General features: G+C 39.2%; 1 protein-coding gene across 2 annotated transcripts; it reads left to right on the plus strand.

Annotated features, from left to right (window-relative positions):
* The first annotated feature begins 323 nt into the window (after positions 1–323).
* Positions 324–16,331, plus strand: LOC148361595 (uncharacterized). 2 transcript variants are annotated; one of them, XM_088342334.1, is made up of 5 exons: positions 324–411; positions 3,829–4,002; positions 7,572–8,186; positions 8,436–8,496; positions 13,236–16,331. In XM_088342334.1, the coding sequence occupies exons 2-5, from the start codon at positions 3,840–3,842 to the stop codon at positions 13,300–13,302; spliced, it is 906 nt and encodes a 301-aa protein (XP_088198460.1). In that variant the 5' UTR covers positions 324–411; positions 3,829–3,839; the 3' UTR covers positions 13,303–16,331. The 2 variants fall into 2 exon arrangements, with proteins under 2 accessions (XP_088198460.1, XP_088198461.1); XM_088342335.1 differs by lacking the exon at positions 324–411 and adding an exon at positions 3,421–3,599.
* Positions 16,332–21,631: the final 5,300 nt, after the last annotated feature.

Below are 21,631 nucleotides of genomic sequence, written 5' to 3' on the forward strand. Positions count from 1 at the left end.
TTAAAGGGCTCAGATGTCGTTTCACCATATTTAACACAGTGCGTCCTATCTGAGAGGTAGGATTTGAACCACGAGAGGACGGCTCCTGAGAGACCAATCCATTTTTCCAACCGTGTATTATCAATTATTAAAAGGATTGTTTTTGTTATTTGAAAAAGCATTGTTTGAGACAATTCGGGCTTTTCAGGAGAAGTAATGTAAAGGCCCATCTTGAAAAACTGGCTGAAATATTTTTGTCCTTTCTTCTATCATCCTGTTTGGCTACTGTGTTATTTTTAAGACTGCCTTTTATTTCCTTCAAGTCTGAATCATAAAAGAATGTTGTCAATAGGTGTACAAAACAGGTTTGTCCGTGATTTAAGTCAGTACAAAAGCTTTCAAGGACAGCCATTCACAAAAGTACTGTGACAGGTAAGCGTCTTTTTACTCTCCATTACAGCTTTCCTTTAATAATCTTTTGTCTTGTATTGTTAGAATTGAGTCAATGCATCAAGTTTTCTAAATTACTTAAAGGCAAACACGGGAATCTAAGTTAATTATTAGACAAAAACCAAAAGCGGAAAAATTTGGTGATCAAGTAGAAGCTTATGAGGCACCGAAGCCAATCTGTTGCAGTATTCTACTTTTGGGACCAGGATGGGAATCCCTGTTGATGTTTTTTGGGCAATGAGGAACAAAGTAAGTGGCACTGACTCATGGCTCCCACCAACTTGAAGGTCTGTGTTGACTTTTTTCCTTGATTGTTTATGAAATAATAGGGAAGTCGGGCTTCACACTACACTAAATGTTTAAATCCTAAAGAATGTTGGATGATTAATTGGCAAGTTTTTAAGAAACTAATTGGTCTTTTTGTATGTCTAAGGTATCATTTTTTTCTGGTACTTAGGAGAGTCGATCTCCTATCTCTTTGTGAGCATGTAGCCACTAAAAATGTTGAACCCATTATATCAAGTGCTATCCTCAGTGGAAATGTTTAAATCTAAGCTTAAAACACACTTCTACTCTTTAACATATGAATAACCTATATTTTTTGTTGTCAATATCTCTGTATTATTTGAAATTGCAACATCCATTGCAGTCATCCTGAAAGGGGGATTACCACATGTGCGGTCCCTTCTCAAGGTTTCTTCATTTTCCTCATGTTGAGGTTTTTGAGTTTTTCCTTGCCTTCATGTTGGTTTCAGATCAGGGATGGTGTAATAGTAGTATGAAATAATAGTCTGTGCAATAACCTGTGCAGCCCACGATACAAGAAACACTCTGTCGGGGGCCGGACTAGTAGATTAAAGAGAAAGAAAAAGAGAGATAAAGAAATAAGAGAAAGAGGGAGGGAAAAGGAGACAGGGCGGGATAAAGAAAGAAAAAGAGAGAGAGAGCGTGAGAAACAAAAGATAAAAAGTCGCGAGAGAGGGGGAAAAGAAAGGGAGAAGAAGAAAGAAATCCAAAGAGAAATAGAAAGACAGAAGGAGAGAAAAGAAAGCGCAAAGGGTAGGAAGAGAGAAAGAGAAAGTAGAGAAAAGGAAAAAGGGAAGTTAGAGCAAATTAAGTTAAAAAGACACAGAGAGGGAAAGAGACAAAGAGCAACAAAGGAAGAGAAAAATAGAGACTCAGAGAGTGAAAGAGACAGAGACAGAGAGAGGGAGAAAAGGGGTGGAAAAGAGAGAGAGAGAGAGAGAGAGGGGGGGAAGAAAATACAAGTACAGTGTCTTTGTGAGAGGAACCTGGCTTTGGCAACATCAAGTTGACATATTTCAACCTGCAGCTTCTTTTTCTCTTGCGCTTCTCTGAGTGTTGTCTCGCGGGCCGGATTCCTTTCCCTTAGCGGGCCTGATCTGGCCCGCGGGCCGCCTGTTTGACGCCTGTGATTTATAGTGTAAAATGTACTGGCTACTGCAGATCTCACTTAACACATTAAATAATTTGTTTAATCATAAATTTGTTTAACTTGAGATTATTTAGAAATGCTGATTTATGCGACATACCAATACTATCAAATAATTACATTATTAAAGATATTTAACTGGATAATATTACAAAATTAACAAAACATATTTTTTATGATGCTTATAACATATTTTGGATGGAGTACAATTTTAGAACTACTACAAAATCATCAAATATAGAGTAAATTTAAAATACCGTTCCAATTTTATTCTTTGCCCCTGGAATACAATTAAAATAAATGCAATTGTTAAACAAAAATGCATCAAGCAGGTAAAACAAACGATATCGTCAATGTTTTGTCGCCTACCTAGAATTTGCTGCTTCTATTTTGACTAGAAATTGAATAAATCAAAAGTCACCCAAAATAGACCATTTGACCACTTGTTTTTTTTTTTTTATACCCAGCTTTTTTGACATTTTTAAGTACCCATAGCAGCAAGAGGACAATATGTCACCCTCTAGGTAAATGCAAATTTCTCAACCTATGAGTATTTCTAAAAATGCATAATGATATCATAGTTCATGTTTTTTTGATTCTTATTAAAAAGCAACATTGTACCTTTTTAATGAATGATTTTTTTTACAACTAAAAGGCGCTAAATCATCCACACTGTCCCTTTAAGAACTTAAATTATCATCAAAAGTTAACAGTTTGTCTGTGTCAGCTCACGTTTGAAACTTTTTTTTAAAAGAGTTTCTTTTTAATTGAATAAAGTACAAGATGACTGTCTCTTTAAGTAGAACTCAATTCAATATATTTCTATTTCTACTACTACAGGGAAATTTGGTATTGATCGGATTGTAGTAAATACAGGGTAGTATTGATAGATACTAATCCCATACCGATACTTTTCGCAAGGAAATTACACGATCATTGAAAAGTTGAACACTTATGCCCTTGAGTTAGTTTCTAATTTTGATTAACACAGCACTAAAATGTTTCTACTGTATTTTTATTAAATCACTACTTTGCATTGCAAACTTTAAAACTATAAAGATGTATGAATAGAAAAATATTTCTAATACAAGTGTTTCAAAACAAAAACCAAGAGTAAGAGCATAAAAGCAGCAATCTAAAAAAAACACAAATACCGTATTACAATGTCAACAAGAAATAAGATACCTCCCATTGCACAATATTTCGAAAATAAAGTCTGCAATGCAAATGAAGTATCATTTGTCTCTCATTGGCTCTGTTAGCGTAGTGACAACTTATTTACATGTTTTTCGTTCATGAACAGTGACATGTTTACATTTATGGTTGCAGCTCATTGCTCTCTTTTCTCATGTGTTCATATGAATTTGTGGTGTTGCCAAGGTAACAGACCACTTTACCACACAAGTTACACCTGCCATTATCCTTTTTTGTGGTTGAAAAAAATTCCACCCCGTGTTGCGCTACCTGTTTGCCTGTCATTTTTAGCTTCTGATAAGGGTGAGCGTGTAGATTTGGCCCTTTCTTTTGCTTTGCAGGAAGAATGCACCTCAGGCCAGCTAGGGATAGGTGCTAAAAGGGAACCTGTCAGTCACACAACTAGGCCGCAGTGTGTGCAGTGTGAGAGAGAGAAGGGCTGCGCTATCTACAAAGAGAAGGAGCATTTTGAGGAAATTGATGAAGTATCGATCCTAGGACAAAAAGTATCAATCCGAACGAGGTACTTACTTAGTATAGATAATATCCATATTTAAGTCGATCTGCCCACCCATATTAAACCCTGAATCTTACGACTATTATTGTGACAAAGCGGCACGCTACGAGAACCAAAAATATAGAAGTTAGTACAATTATATTTCAACGATAATTACTGTTACTGAATTTATGATGGAAATCATGCAAAAACACGATTGTATTTAACTGTAGATGATCCCTGCGTATGTTGACAGAAGGCGGCATCATGAGACCAACATCTTTCCTGCTGTTTGGGATTTTTTGCCTCCTGGTTGCATCGGAATGTCGTGGAGTTATTGTGTCCCGATGCGAGCTGAGAGAAATATTGAACGAGGCCGTCTCTCTAACTAATCAGACTGAACCCTTCAAAGATATCGTCCTGCAATTACGTGAGTAACACATAAGTAATCCCAAAAACCAGATTCAGATCATAGGCGTAACCAGCCTGTTTATGGGGGTGCTCAAGAATCCCCAAATTCAACCCAAGCATCCCCCCAAAAATAGCATTTTAAAAAGTTTTCCTTAATAAAAGATAGGATGGGCTTAAATATCATGAAAAATGCTAGCTATAAATATACTAAAGTAAAACAAAACAAAAAACGTGAAAAATGCTGCGTCAGAAATACCCCACTGCTTAAATTGGTTCAGTCCGTTTGTATTTCTAGGACTGATCTATTCCCACTCCTCTCACGCTCGGCTAGTGTCACTTGCAGCATAGCGGCGGAGTCTGTGGAGCCTCCAGTGTATTCAATGAGACTGTTATTATGGAAGCCCCAGAGTGCCATGATTCAATTAAAAAAAGGAACATTCAATTCAATAAGGCCTTAAAACAAAGATTCGATCAATAAAAACTGCCTTAAAACCAACATTCAATTGATAAATACGGCATTTTAAAATAGAAAGCCTTCAGCAAAATATTTTAATTTTTAAGTTTTCATAATTGAAATTTACATGCTATATCACTTTACGTGATATAAAAAAAAATGTTTTTTAAGCAGCCAGACAATCAGGCTGCTTAGCACCTAAATCAGATAATTAAAAAAAAAAAAAAAACGTTGAATAGATATTTTTGTTTTTATCCATCCATCCATCCATCCTCCGCACCGCTTATCCTCAATAGGGTCGCGGGGGTGCTGGAATCCATCCCAGCTTTCTTCGGGCAGTGGGCAGGGGACACCCTGTACTGGTTGCCAGTCAGTCGCAGAGCACACAGAGACAGACAACCATTCATTCAACTCATTCATTCACACCTAGAGACAATTAGGACCTGACATCAGTGTTTTTGGGAATGTGGGAGGAAACCAGAGTGCCCGGAAGAAACCCATGCAGTCACGGGGAGAACATGCAAACTCCACACAGGGGCGGCTGCGGTAGCTGGACGTGAACCTCCGCACCGTGGGACTGTGCGCTAACCAACCATCCACGGCCAGGTACTGGTCTGTGGCCTGGTGGTTGTGGACAACTGATTTAGAGCTTAGCACAAGATAAACATTTGCATTTGACACTTTTTACAAATGTAACTATAAAAATGTATTTGATGAAGTTTGACAATTTCTTTCAGTACACCTATCCGCCAGGGAACATTGGCAAGCACTGATCTCAAAGAGACATAGTGTATGACACAGGTGTCAAACAGGCGGCTCGCGGGCCAGATCAGGCCCGCTAAGGGATTGAATCCGGCCCGCGAGACAACACTCAGAGAAGCGCAAGAGAAAAACAAGCTGCAGGTTGAAATATGTCAACTTGATGTTGCCAAAGCCAGGTGCCTCTCACAAAGACACTGTACTTGTATTTATTTCTCTCTCTTTCTTTTCCACCCCTTTTCTCCCACTCTGTCTCTGTCTCTTTCACTCTCTTTTTCTCTTCCTTTGTTGCTCTTTGTCTCTTTCTCTCTCTGTGTCTTTTAACCTCTTTTGCTATAACTTCCTTTTTTCCTTTTCTCTTTCTCTCATCATACCCTTCATGCTTTCTTTTCTCTCCTTCTGTCTTTCTATTTCTCTTTGGATTTCTTTCTTCCTCTCCTTTTTTTTCTCCCTTTCAAACGACTTTGTATCTTTTGTTTCTCTCCCCCTCTTTCTCTCTCCTTTTTCCTCCCTCTTTCTCTTATTCTTTTATCTCTCTTTTTCTTTCTCTTTAATCTACTAGTCCGGCCCCCGACAGAATGTTTGTTCTATCGTGTGGCCCCCGAGTTAAAATGAGTTTGACACCCCTGGTGTATAATTTAGTGGCCCCCAGTGGTAAAAGAAAACAAAAACAACTTCATTTATTGAGAAAAAAAACAATAATGATTTGAATAACAAGCAAAATTACACGTGTGTTTTTTTAATACTCCTAAGTCGAAAAATATGTATTTATTTTACCTAACATGGCGCTCAACTAGAGGTAGCTGACATGATTGTCTGACATCTTGCTGCTAGAGGTACCCCCCAAAAACAAAAAACCGTTGCGAAAGGCTGAGGAAAAAATACGGAGAAAAACTGGTGCAGTTAGGTCACAGTCTCTCGAAAGTTTCATCATCACACCTAGTGGTCAAATATTACACAGGGACCCTTTCACGATTCATTACATAGTTTCCACAATTTCTCTTTTACTATGATTTATTTGTCTGTTATGCAAGGCTGTTTAAGGTAGTATTTAGAAAATGCTAGATTTTCATTGGTTTCAATAAAAGAGATGTTTTTTAATGCAGTTTTAGCGATTTCCTTTATTCATTTATTTATTTTTACAGAGCCTTAGGGTTAGTGGACTTAAAGATACCTAGTGAATTATTTAGCGCCTCCTAGTGGTAAAGCACGTCATTCATTACATCAAAAACAATATTGATTTAATTACCAAATGGTAAATGGTAAATGGTCTGCATTTACCGGTATATAGCGCTTTTCAAGTCAATAAAGTCCTCCCAAAGCGCTTTACAATGTGCTTCACACTTACCCATTCACACACACACACACACACACACTCACACACCAATAGGGAGTCAAGAAAAAAACACATCAACTATCATCAAAATATGATTTTTAAATGCTCACAGGTCGAGAAATGTGCATTTGTTTTACCCTACATAAGCCTCATATGGGCGGCGCAGTGGATAGCGCATGTGCGGCACAGTTCATGTCATGGGAACCTCCTGCGTGGGTTTAAATCCAGCTCCAGACTTCCTGTGCGGAGTTTGTATGTTCTCCCCGTGCTTGCGTGGGTTTCCTCCGGGCACTCCAGTTTCCTCCCACGTTCCAAAGGTGAATTGGCCGGTCCAAAGTGTCCCTAGGTGGGAATGAGCGAGTGAGTTGTCTGTCCCAGTGTGCCCTGCGATTGGCTGGCAACCAGTTCAGGGTGTCCCCTGCCCACTGCCCGATGATTGCTGGGATGGGCTCCAGCACCCCCGCGACCCTACTGAGGATAAGCGGTGCAGCTAATGAGATGAGATGAGATGAGATGAGATGAGATGAGATGAAAATAGTGCGGTTTGGTCTCTTTGGGTCTCCATAGTTAGTATTTTTCCTTTGGCTTTCTAGCACTTGTTTTCAGTTGCGCTACACAATATGACATCTAATAATACATTGTCCCTTTAAAGTTAACTTTTCCAATTTTTGAAAGCAGTAACCTGGTTGATTTCCAATGAATAATCTAAATCTAGAAGACTTTAGAAATCCTGATTTGTGTGTTTGTGACTTATAGGCTTCCGCAAGTGTCTTTAGCTAGGTTTCGTGTGAAAGCACCCCCAATAATATCCACAAAATCTATAAACATCTGCTTTCGTGTGGTCTGTCTTCTCGGGGTCCCTAAAAGCCTTTGGCAGCCAATTTGAGTACTGCATCTCCCGACCATCTGACCGCTCCAAGCAGCTGAATCCAATCTTGTATTTTCCAGGCAATGCCAGACGATTTTGCCTTTGATCAAATAAGTTATTAGTTCATCTCTTCTTACATATATTGCCGTTTTTTTTTATCTTTTGTCGCAGTGGTCTGCCAATTGGAAAGGGTGTCTCAGCGCAACACGAGTGCTCTGAAGATCTATGGGCAACGCGACACCAACTCAATTCCTTCCGGCAACAACACCATTACCTCCATAACACCCAGCAACCAAACTGACATTAGCAACCAGAATCAAACACTGAATGGGACCAATTACACAAACAGTAGCAATGGTGACAACCAGGAAAATGTCCAGGAAAATACGAATTCAGGTGTGGACCTGGGACAGGAAGAAGACCTTGAAGAAGAACCATTTCCCCTGGTAGATGAAGAAGAATTCTTTAACCAGTTGGATCTGGACTACTACGAAGAGGACGGCGAATATCTTTTCCAAAACGCGGAAAGCAACTCCATCTTCAAGCTGGAGGACTGGTTGAAGCTGTTGGAACATCTGAATGAAGAGGAGAACGTGTTTGATGAAGAGGCTCTGGCAATCGCCGATGAAAAACTGAGCCCCAATGAGGACGATTTGAGCAACGGCAGTGAGATGTTTGGCACGGAATGGTCTTTGGGCTACCACGGCCTCTTCCAACTTTCGGACAGCTACTTCTGTCAGTCACCTTTCCGATGGAGTGAGAACATCTGCAACAGCACTTGCAGCGGTGAGAGCCTCCGTGATGTAAAATGATTACATTTTAATAATTTTGTTTGGGTTGGTCAACTCTAGTTTGAATGTTTTTGGATGGATGGTGTGCCTTGAGATTTATTTGATGAAAAAAATGTGCCTTGGCTCAAAAAAGCAAGGCAACACGACAATATGGCGTCAGCATCTTTGTACTCTTCTGTATGGAAACTATAAAGTGAAGTTTTGTCCCCCCTTGTTTGACTCTTCCTTCTCTTTTCCTCCTCAGCTTTCAGAGATGACGACCTCACAAATGACCTGGATTGCGTCATCAGCAGTGGTTACTGGCTGTAAGTAGAATGGCACATGATCAACACATCCAATTTGGAAATAAAGATTATGGCAAAAGTAACTTTTAACTGGAAAATACAAATGTTGCAGTTTCCCAAGAGTTGTAGCTCCAGGTTATTTGTTTCATGGGTAAAGTATCTGTTTTCCATTTTGGTAAATGTTCGCCACATCTGGTTTCAAGCAAGAACATGTTGTTTGTTTTTGTGTTTTTTTTGTAATATTCAGTTGACGGATTATGTTTCACGGGTCGATACATCCGAAAATCCTCATACGTCAATCACTTTGGTGAATGTAGCTTTAACAAGGAAGATTTGATGTCATCAGGTGCTTACCAAGATCTTCAGGTGTTTCGACCATGAACCACAACGCCCTTCCATTAGCGAGTCGGCAGTGGTGGTCAAGTCACTGCGCATCTTTTTCTCCCGGCTTCCAGCTAAGTTCCTCCCTCCTGATCCATAACCAGCAAGAAGCTCTTTCTGCTGCCTCCCCCATCCTGCAAGCTGCTGTTTTCCTCTCCCTCCCTGTCACTCCCATGGCTGTGAGCATCCCTCACACTGACTGGGCGGGGAATACTCTACTGCTGACCTTGACTGGGAACAAACAAGCCTTCCATCCTTTGCCCCTGCATTCATGCAAGAGGTCCTGATATTTGGCACTCTTTATATCGGACGCCTCCTCACAACCCTCTTCCCAATGGGACTGTCAGTTCTATGAGGATGATCTTCTTTGCCTTTTCAGACCACATGACCACATCTGGCCGTAGGGTCGTCTGGACAACGGGGAAATTGCAGTCTTTCCCCCAGGTCTAACTCCATGATCGGGCCTTCTGTAGCAAGATGCTTCTTGTTGTTATTGTGTTTAATGGTTTTTGTCCTTCACGGACAAAGTTGATAGATGGCATTTTTTTCCTTTGTAGTTGCCGTTTTTTTGCGTTGCTCATGCTCCAAAGTGTAAACAAGGGTCTTGAGCAACTTATTTTGGCGCCACCCGTGTCTTCCTTGGGTGATAGCTACATTAAACCCTGACAAGCTGTGCGCCATGGTACCCTTATCGCCACGAAATAGAGGGGTAGAATAGAGTGCGCGATAACATCTAGCGCTTTATAAGGTCAAAAAGTTGGCATGACAAAGCACAAGGAAGACTACAAACTACAAAGTCTCAACGTGACCAAACCGTATCATTTTTGTTTTCTTTTTTTGTGCCAAACCTTTTTGAGTTTTTTGGGTTGTCGTAGCACCAAGATCTCCTTTAGGTGAGGCTCAAGTTATGTAAAATTAATACAACATTCTCAACTTGAATATTTAAAAAAAAACATGGTTGTATTATTGTTTATGTATTTTTACTTAGTATTTAACTCCATGTTGTTTGAAGTTAATTTATTTTTTATCACTAGGAGGCGCTATATAATAGACACTGTCCCTTTAAAACAGGTATTTTTTCAATGAGTTAACGAAACATGTTACACCTGTAATGACTATTTAAAACCACAAAAGGGCAGTGTCGCTCAGAGTTTAGTATGTTGTGTAATTGGAAATCATGCAGAACTTGTCTTACTAAACAGTGAGCCTCAACAAAACCGACTTCATTCCAAACTCAGACTCTAGTTTAATTCCATACATGGGAACCTGCGGAGGCGCGGTTGGACGCTTAATTAAATGCCGGCAAAATTGCGCAAGACGTAAAAAGTCCCACAGACACACCTAAGATATAGTTTTTCCTTGTCCTAATGTAGGTTGTAGAGTAGGGATGGTGTAATTACAGTCCATTCTGTACAGCCCTTTGAGACCTCTTGTGATTAAAGACTATACAAATAAACATAACTTAACTTGACTTATTTGGTTGTCCTTACTTGAAAACAGTAATTGCAAGATATTTGGAATATACAGTACATTAAGAACCTTGGGAAATTCTTCTCTCAGACAGGTATCTGCATCATCATTATCACCATAATTTACTGTCATCATTACTTAAAGTAGGGAACAGATTTGATGCAAAAAATACATACAAATACGTCGAACACAAGATATGGTTGACCTCTTTTATGCCAATCTCTCTTTTGTTTGGTAAATGACATTCATTCTTGACGTCATTGATTTTGTAAAATATAATTCCCAACGCCTATTGATGTATGCAAAATAATTAAGATGACCAGACATGGCAACCTTTTGCCGTTAAAAATATTTTTTTTTCTATTTTTACGCACAAAACACAACACGATCCGTCCATAGAATTCTAAATGTAAAAAAAACACCACGTGCTTGTAAAACCGGAAGTGGCAAAATTGACCAAAACAGAAATTTAATGTTAATGTAAGCACGGCGGCGCAGTGGTTAGCGCTTGTGCGGCACAGTTCATGTCATAGGAACCTGTCGTGGGTTCAAATCCAGCTCCAGACTTCCTGTGCGGAGTTTGTATGTTCTCCCCGTGCTTGCGTGGGTTTCCTCCGGGCACTCCGGTTTCCTCCCACATTCCAAAAACATGCATTTCAGGTGGATTGGCTGGTCCAAATTGTCCCTAGGTGTGAATGAGCGAATGAGTTGTCTGTCCCTGTGTGCCCTGCAATTGGCTGGCAACCAGTTCAGGGTGTCCCCTGCCCATTGCCCGGAGATGGCTGGGATGGGCTCCAGCCCCCCCGCGACCCTAATGAGGATAAGCGGTACGGATGATGAGATGAGATGAGATGAATTCCCAACGCCTATTGATGTATGCAAAATAATTAAGATGACCAGACATGGCAACCTTTTGCCATTAAAAAGATTTTTTTTTCTATTTTTACGCACAAAACACAACACGATCCGTCCATAGAATTCTAAATGTAAAAAAAACACCACGTGCTTGTAAAACCGGAAGTGGCAAAATTGACCAAAACAGAAATTTAATGTTAATGTAAGCACGGCGGCGCAGTGGTTAGCGCATGTGCGGCACAGTTCATGTCTTGGGAACCTCCTGCGTGGGTTCAAATCCAGCTCCGGACTTCCTGTGCGGAGTTTGTATGTTCTCCCCGTGCTTGCATGGGTTTCCTCCGGGCACTCCGGTTTCCTCCCATATTCCAAAAACATGCATTTCAGGTGAATTGGCCGGTCTAAATTGTCCCTAGGTGTGAATGAGCGAGTGAGTTGTCTGTCTCCGTGTGCCCTGCAATTGGCTGGCAACCAGTTCAGGGTGTCCCCTGCCCACTGCCCGATGATTGTTGGAATGGGCTCCAGCACCCCCGCGACCCTACTGAGGATAAGCGGTGTAGCTAATGAGATGAGATGAGAAATTTAATGTGATCATTTGGATCGGTTTATTCATGCACAAAGATTTCATCTTGCTTCGAGATAAAGCAGACCTTGACTAAAATATTAGCCTCGAGTCAAGATTTGCTGTTGTTGTTTAAATTTGAAAAAGTGGTTGTTTTTGTTTGTTTGTTTGTTTGTTTTTTAAAGTGGAAGGCGTTTTTAAGGGGCGAAAAGTGGTAGTCTAATGTGTGAAGCGGTAGTCTTGGCAGTTTTGAATTACTATACTTACTTGTTACTTGCCTGATAAAAGTTATTATTTTACTTTCAACTACAAGTCCAAACAGACTTTTATATTTTAAGTGACTTGTGGAGAGAAAAAAAAGACCACTTACCATTTTATACTTTTATATATATATATATATATATATATATATATATATATATATATATATATATATATATATACATATATATATATAAAACCATTAAGTAACATTTATCAATTGTCTTTTTTTAATAATTTATTAATAAAATACTTTGGTGGCATCATTGCGTGACCTAAATAACCGAACTATAAAAACGATGATGTGGTTTCAGTTGGACCCATATCTTAAGTCTACCCACCTGTGCCAGGCTATGTGTACGAGGCACTATGCGTTTTGAGCAAGAAATATTTGTGTTTTGTTAGTCTTGTTTGTTCCAATTGTGTTTTTTTTTTGTCGACTTGGTCTTACATTTGATTTCAAAAGACATTTGAAAAGTTTTAAGAAGTCTTGAACTTAACTTGCTTTAAGCTGGAGGAATTCTGTTTCATGCCTTTTTGTGTTTTTATTTAAATATTTTTCATTTCATGTATAATTTCTGCCCAAAGGGTTAATACCACAACCGTCTCCAAGAGACCGTGTAGTTGACCTGAAAGGTGGGGTTTGAGATGTCCTTAGGAAGTCAAAAGTAGAATACTTTCTCTATTAATTATGCGTTAAAACGCCCAAATGAATTCAAACAGCCTATATAATTGTTCACCCACCTATCTTATATCTTACCTTTAGCAATACCTTTCGGGGACAAGAAACACATTAGGGAGAATGGGGGGAGGTTGACGAGTATATGCTAATCATCACAGTGTTTGCTTAGTGTAGCATACTGATTGTAAAAGAACAGGCTTGTTTCAAATCCAGCCCAAACGGCAACCACTATTCAAACGTGTCCAAGAAATGCACATTCAGTACTTGATGAATGAGCTGACTGAGGCTGCTGTCCTGAGTTCACGCCAGGAGATGGCGGCAAAGTGTAAGAAAGTTTCAAATCCCGGAAAGCACCTTTAATACCGTTAGATAATTATATATAAAAATAATCAAGCTAAAGTTACCAAAGGGGCTCTTTTTGGGAGAGGGCAGAATGACCTAACGTTGCGTTTTGTCCACCTATACACACTATTGTTGTATTATGTATAAAATAGAATTAAGCATGGCTAAATTCTATACTTTTAACCTTTGTTGTTCTTTCTACCCTGCCAGGTATTTGTTGAGAGCGGCGGGGCAGAGGTGCTTCGAAATTCCAGACTTCTTCAAGGAGTGTAACTGAGCTGACATTATATCACTTTTCCTATTTCTCACTTTTGGTTGTCACTTAAGAATCGCTTTAAGCTAGCATCCATTCACATTCTCATTGCTGCTGAGAATTTGTCTTTCTTTTAAAAGCCCAACTTGTGGTGTGCGCATGCGTGTGTTTTGATCAACATTTGATTTTCCAACGCGTATGATATCTTCATGACACATCAAGCTTTAAACTTGTTTGAGGAATCTCGAGGAATTTATAAAGACTGATGGACTCTGAAAGTCACTATCGTCAACATCCTTCAAGAATTTCGGTTTGTCAATGGTAAATTCAAAAGGTGCTTTTTTTTGTTGCGGCATCACACGCCTCACCTTAAAATGCTTTTGTTGCACTCAACAAATTAAAAAGTTTTTCATTTGCCAACCTTTCCCATTTTGGAACACACTCAACCGGAAATTATTTTAAGCGTGTGATTGAAAAGTAAAAATAACTCAGAGGAACGTGTTTAGTGGCCACCTACATCCATTTGATGTCAGGTCAGACCAATGTTAACAACATATTTCATTTTAAAGAATAGCATGGGTTAACATTTGGGGAGTGTTTTGTTTTCACTGTGTCATTAACCCAACCACAACGAGGCCTATTGTTTTTTTATTTTCAGAAAAATATTTCCATAATGTAATTTTGCTGTCATCTTATAGAACCGGTACTAGTAAAAGTATTTTTTTCTCTGCAAACAAAAGTTACATGAATTACACAGCAGCAAGCAACTACGTAAAAGACGTTGCACATAATTATCAAGCATCTTCAAGGGGCCAGTCTGTAATATTTGACCACTAGATATCGCAGTATTGTGTAGTGCAGGGACGTCTAAACATTTTAGAAAGCGAGCCAGATTTGGTAAGCGAAAAATGTATGAGGGCTGACTATTCAGCCTGGCATTCTTTGAACGCGTTTTAATAAATTCACCCTCAGTGAAAGGTTTGCAGTTCTTGCCAATCAAGGTCGCCACCTTTTAGCTTGCATTTGTAACATTTTCATTTGACCCGCAGGATCCTGTGAAAACGCCGTTAAAACAGCTTCCAGTTGCTTCACCTTTTAACAAAGTTCGCTTCCAGTTAGCCTTATGTTTTTGGCATGTTTCTCCTGACAGTGCCTCTTGATATTATTATGATGGTGATTATTATTATTTTTTTTATATATTGCTTTTGAAAACAACCACAGTCTCTTGGCAAATTAGGCAGACGCAGTTGTTTTGGATTCTGGTGGAAATAATATTTCAATTTCCTCTTCTCCTGGAAGCAGCGGCCCTCACAGTCAACTTTCCTTTCCTAATATAAAGTCGCCATGTTGAAATGGGGTAGGCTTACATTCTCAGAGAAAGCCAGGGGCAAGGTTGCCAAGGGGCATCCTCTAGTGAACTGGTGATTTATAATTAATGTTAATAATGTTATTAATGTTATGACACAGGCCGCGGGCCAGTAGGAATTTGATCACAGGCTGTAACTGGCCTCTGGCTGGACTTTGGACATGCCTGTTGTAGTGCAACCAAAAACGAGTGCTAACAAACACAAGGATGAAAATAAACTATGAAGACTCATAGGGACCAAACTGAACCATTTTCTTCTCATATTTTTTCCAGCCTTTCACAAGGTATTTCTTCTCAACCTTAGAGTTTTTTACAAAAAGCACATTCATCATAGTTTATGTAATTTTTGCTTATTATTTAAAACCAAATGTTTATTTTCCCTATTTTTTTTACCACTAGGGTGCACAAAATAATGCATGACTGTCCCTTTAAGCAATACAATGGCACCATTTGATCTGTAACATAACTTGAACCTGCTATTGACTGGAGCTGTCTAAAAAAATCCCAACAAACAGGATCTTGCCAATAAAAAAAAGAGAAATCAACAGCACGTACGCTTACCACAAATCAAAAACAGATAAAGTCATGCTGGATTAAACACAGGATAATTTTCCCATTAACCAAACCCTTTAATCAGAATTAAGGGTTTGATAATATATTCTACATTAAGCTTTATTTTGTTTTATGTCCTCACTTCCCAATACGCTTCACATCCTGTCCTATTTTCTGTATTATGTTAATATGTAAACCAATTAGCTCCATTCAGCCACTTTTCCCCTTGTTGAGCTGTGTCTTTTTGTTTATTTAAGATCTTTTCTCATTTGTGTGTTTGTTTAGCAGATATTTGAAATAATAACCCATTACCTGGTTAATATATATATGTTTTTTTTAGTAAATGAATTTTTAGTGCCTTGCGCAATCTTCGTTCCCTGCAATTCCTCTCTGACCTGGAGGACCCAAATGCGGGGTTACAAGGCAGAAAAGCAGAATTTAGAGTTTTTTTCTTAAAAAAGCATAGAGGGATCAAAGCCTTTTCGAAAATTCATCCATCCTTTCATTATCTGCATTGTTTATCGTCACTAGGATCACAGGGGGTGCCGGAGCCCATCCCAGCTATCTTCGAACAGTAGAAGACATATCAGGGTGATGTAAAAAAATAAACACAATTTGACAAACGCAGTGATGACAATATGTGGGCACGGGGTAAAAACAACCTGGGACAAAAACAAAATGAAATGATTGAAACAATGGGACAATCCTGAATGAGACTTGAATGGCTGGAGGAGATTGGCACAACAGAAACGCAAACGAGCAGAGCGAAAATGGAGATAAACCGAAGGAAAAAAAATGTGACCTTTCTTATACATCACAATTTCAGATATTCAATGAATGTATGTAACTGTAAATTACATTAGATCTTTTATTGTTTTTTTCCTAAATCCTAATTTAGCTAGTGTTTTAAGCAAATCCTTGTTGTTATTTATAGGACTGGCTTAGTTGAAATTTACAGTTTGTTCCATTTTGCCTCCAAAAGTCATGTTACATTCTTAAATGTGTCACCGAATATGTAGTCATTATGGCATTAGTTTTCCAGTTATTTTAATTGTTTTATTCAATCATAACATCATTGATTTCATTGTAACAATATTCATTTAGTTGTAATAAACATACCATATGTTTATCCATATATTTGAATGAAGCATTTACTTCTTGTGTTCACTTGTATCCATTCCCAAACTTATCATACAACTTGTATATTCCAGTTAGATCCAGTTTTAACAAAGGTCTGTTACTTCGTCTGGGATAATCCAATTTCAGTTAAATTTGATTTTTTTGTCTTTACTGCAAACAGTGATCAGCCGTTTTGTCACTGCTTGTTTATAAAGGACTTTGTCCTGTTCACAAGCCCAGAATATTCTGTTCATTTCTTATTTTGTTTCATTGTAATAGAAGTCCTCAACAGAAATACTCTGTTCACCATTTTCTGTGGTGTGCCAAGTGCAGCCTAGCGGCGCCCACTCTTAACGTTAAACAGTACTGGTTTCCGTGGATACAGGTAGCAGTAGAAGTGTTTTTATGTATAACAGTATATGTTGCCTTCCATATAAATGCTAATATAAAGCTTTTAATTTAATGTGGCTCCACACATAGTTTTTATTGATTTATCTTTTGGTCCAAAATGGCTCTTTCAACATTTTAGGTTGCCAATCCCTGGTATAGGGTAACTACACGGTCACTAGAACATATTTGTCACTTGCAAAAGTCTGCAGAATAGCAAGTAAGCAACTAAGTGTGCTACTTCCATGAAAGTTTAAGCACCGACTGCCGAGAAAACTCGTTTTGCATTCGTTAAATGTCATCAGTCGTGTTCATTAGATCGTTCTGAGATCTCAGACACACCGAAGGCATGTACTTTTGACTTGGATCCAAAAGAATGGGGCAAATGACGAATAAGGATGTGGAAAGTACAAAATAAAAACAGGTTTGTCAACAATCACTCACTTAAGTCGCATAGATGGAGAAAGAAAAAACACAAATGAGCCTGCTCTGACACAAGCGACACTCAGACTTGGTGAGAACATTTCATTTTTATTTCTATTTTCACCTTGCTGACCGTACGAGTTATCTTATCCATGTGCTTCTGTCATGGTAACCAAAATACACTGCAATGCTGATGTTGCTAGATGATATGATGTGGTTTGTTCATCCCCATTGTCTATTGATAGCAATTTAAGACGTGAAAAATATTCAATAATTCCATGTCATATCAGTTATTCATACAATAATCTAGGCTAATCTAGTTGAAACATTCCTAGAAATATCGATGGGGTTGACATATTCAAAACAGTCAAGCTAAATGCTTATGCTATTCAATAACATTATGTTTTTTTAGTTCTACAATCAGATTAAACCGCTATCTGTGTGTTGGACTCTCTTACGCAATACTTTTCTCAGTTTGTTATTTTATCCTGCCATTTTGTATATCTATTGTTTTCCGACTTTGCATAAGTGTGTAAAACAGATGCCGCAGAATCGCAGGTTATTAGCTTTTTATTTGTTGTTTGAATATGCTTCCATGAGATTGTACTCCTCCCACGAAATGCATAACAAAGCGCAAAGCAATTCAAATTTGCCTGTTGTTCCATAAGATCAGGTTAAGCATGTCATTACATGACAATTAAGTTTCTACATTTAGGGCGTTCAATCAATTAACTTTTTACGTAGATGTTTTCTGAAGTTACATTAATTCACGCATAGTAGAAAACTCACAATTTAAGCTTCAGCTGAACTAACATCTTTCTTGGATTGTGTTAGATTTGTCTGCATTTGAAACAAAATAACTAATAACAAGCCATTTTCTTGTATTTATCTGTCCTGGTCTACATATCCATTTATTTGAAGATCCTATACTGCGGGGCTCATTAGTTTCCATTCTTACTTCATACATTTTCCATTCGCTTATCTTCCTGAGGAGCTGCAGAAGTCCATCTAAGGCAACTGCAGTCAGTCGGCAGGGGACAGCCTGACAGGTTGCCAGCCAATTACTGGGCACGTATAGACAGACAATCCTCCACTCTCACACTCAATCCTAGGGACAATTTGAACCCACCAATCAACCTGCAATGCATGTTTTGGGGATGTGGGATGTGGAGAAAACACACTCAGGCACAGGGAGAACATGCAAACTCCACAGAGGGAGGCTTGTAGCTGACCTTTCAGGCTTATTTTTATGAAACGCTTTTACATTTTGACTTATTATTTCTGTCATGGTAGAAGATTCTGAGATGAGGGTAGAGTGGTTCATGCCGCTGCTGGCTCTGGCGGCTCTGGCACCATGCTTCTCCCAGGGCCGCATGATCAGCAGATGTGAAATTAAGAGCAGACTCAAATATGCCATCAAGCTACCTACAGGCCTGGAAAAATTCAGAGAAACCATCATGTCAATAGGTGAGGATCTTGAATAGAACACAGAAAATTTGTACGCAAACCTTTGCCATTAATAATGTTGTCTTTTTTGTTTTTCAGTAATATGTGAATTAGAGAAAATGTCAAACCTGGACACCAGCTTAGTCAGGACTGTCTCGACCGTGCCCGTGGCCATTGAATCATCAACCAACATTTCAATAGATTCTGGGCCTCTAACAACAATCACCACAATTAGACCTGCTGAAGCTCTACAACCAACTAGCACTACAACACCTCCTGTACTCCCAGATGCCACCAACTCAACAAGTTCCCCCCAACCTCCAGAGCAAAGTAATACCACAAGACCCACTGAACAACCAAGTACAACTAACAGTACAATTCCCCCCGCCTCTCAATCTACAATCAACACCACAGAGCCATCTGAAGCTCAAGAACCAACCAAATCCTCTATACCCGCTGAGATTCCAGAAACATTAAACACGACAAGAACTCCCGAGTCTCCAGTAACAACCAACACAACAGCTTCACCTGAAGATGAAACCCTAACAAACACTACCACGAGTCCCACGCAACAAGCAATTGCAAACACCACAAGATCAAGTGAACAAACAAGCACAAACACTACAAGACCACTGGAATCAACAATTACCAATACTACGAGTCCAACTGAATCAACAACCAACACATCCACCACCCCAATAAGACCAACTGAATCAACTAGCAGTACCACAAGACCAACTGAATCAACAACCACTACAACTACAACACGACCAACAGAGTCAACAACCTTTACAACCACTACTACCACAAGACCAATTGAATCAGCAACCACCACAACAACCACAAGGCCAACTGAATCGACAACCACAACAACTACTACCCAACCAACTGAATCAGCAACTACCACAACCACCACAAGACCAACAGCATCAACAACCACTACACCTACCACAAGACCAACTGAATCAGCAACCACTACAACTACCACAAGACCAACTGAATCAACAACCACAACAACCACCACAAGACCAACAGAATCAACCACCACTACAACCACCACCCAACCAACTGAATCAACGACCAACACAACCACCACAAGACCAACAGAATCAACAACCACAACCACCACAAGAACAACGGAATCAACAACCACAACAACCACTACAAGACCAACAGAATCAACAACCACAACAACCACTACAAGACCAACAGAATCAACAACCACAACAACCACTACAAGACCAACAGAATCAACAACCACAACCACCACAAGACCAACAGAATCAACAACCACAACCACCACAAGAACAACGGAATCAACAACCACAACATCCACTACAAGACCAACAGAATCAACAACCACAACCACCACAAGACCAACGGAATCAACAACCACAACAACCACTACAAGACCAACAGAATCAACAACCACAACCACCACAAGACCAACCGAATCAACAACCACAACAACCACTACAAGACCAACCGAATCAACCACTACCACAACCACCACACCAACAAGACCAACCGAATCAACAACTACCACAACCACCACATCAACAGGACCAACCGAATCAACAACTACCACAACCACCACACCAACAAGACCAACCGAATCAACAACTACCACAACCACCACATCAACAAGACCAACCGAATCAACAACTACCACAACAACCGCACCAACAAGACCAACTGAATCAACAACCACAACAATCATTACAAGACCAACCGAATCAACAACCACCGCAACCATCAGTCTTACAAGACTAACTGAATTTACCGACACCTTAGCGTTAGCTACCCTTGGGCCAGTAGAATTCATAGAACCCAGAGAAGAGTTGTTCTCGGTATCACGGCAGGCTGAGATTGAGGAGCTGAAAAAACATGTGGATGGTATGTGGAGTGAGGACGAAGCGGCCAAAGCTATTGTGCGGCGGCGGCGACGGCAAGCCCAAACGCTGAATGCAGAAGATCCAACGGCTTCCCTGACTTACTATGGAGTCTTTCAGCTGTCAGACAAGGATTTTTGCTTCTCAACCAATCCTTGGACAGTCAACTTCTGCATTACAGCTTGTGACAGTAAGTCATCCAAACTAATTTATATTAATATATCTCATCTCATCTCATCTCATTAGCCTACCGCTTATCCTCATTAGGGTCGCGGGGTATATTAATATATATCATACTAAATTACTGATTTTTAAAACAAAACATTGTTAAAATTATGCATGAGTCTCTTAAGATCTAAATGTGGTCAGAATGTGAATTGGGTGCATAATTAAAAATGACACATATTTTGGGGCAAGAAAACCTAATGTTCATGTTCAAGAGGTTAACCCAGACCATATTGTTTCAGTAATCCTTTCAAAGAACTGTGAATGCAGCATACTGGTTGAATTTATGTTTGTGGATTATGAATTAACCAAAAAGATTCACCTGTTTTCTCTATCACGGTCATTTTAACATTTTCTTTTAAGTGAAGATGACATCGGAATTTCTCTGGGCTTGGGTAAAGACCAACCATGGCTCAGCTTTAGAAAATATGAGCTTGGCTGTTAGACCAGTATGAGCAACTTGAATGTATCTTAAATGGGAAGCAATTTATATATGCCAACCTTTTGACGTTAAAAAGCCGTTTATCGTATAAAACACAATACGTCTCCAGAACATTAAAAAAGAATAACATATACTTGTTTAAAAACTGGAAGTGGTAAACTTTTACCAAAATGTAAATGTAATGTTATAGTTGGAGCGGTTTATTCGCGCACCAAGACTGTCTTGCCTCAAAGTAACGCAGGTGTCCACTCAAATCCTTGTTTCGAGACAAGATTTTATCTTGTTTAATTTTTAAAAAGCGGTAGATTTTAAAAAGAGAGGAGTTTTTAAGGGGAGAAAAGCGGTAGTCTTTTCCGTAAAGTAGTAGCGCTTTTAAGTATGACAATTACAAAATGTGCACAAGTGGTCAGATATGTCAAATTGGTATACATGCATGAGTAATCCAAAAATAAAAGGACTAACCTAATTGGGAACCTAACTAACAGTTTCAGTCTATTCACA

The sequence above is a fragment of the Urocampus carinirostris genome, chromosome 8, assembly GCF_059441175.1.
Source record: "Urocampus carinirostris isolate Australia breed hairy pipefish chromosome 8, RoL_Ucar_1.0, whole genome shotgun sequence".
Classification (NCBI taxonomy): domain Eukaryota; kingdom Metazoa; phylum Chordata; class Actinopteri; order Syngnathiformes; family Syngnathidae; genus Urocampus; species Urocampus carinirostris.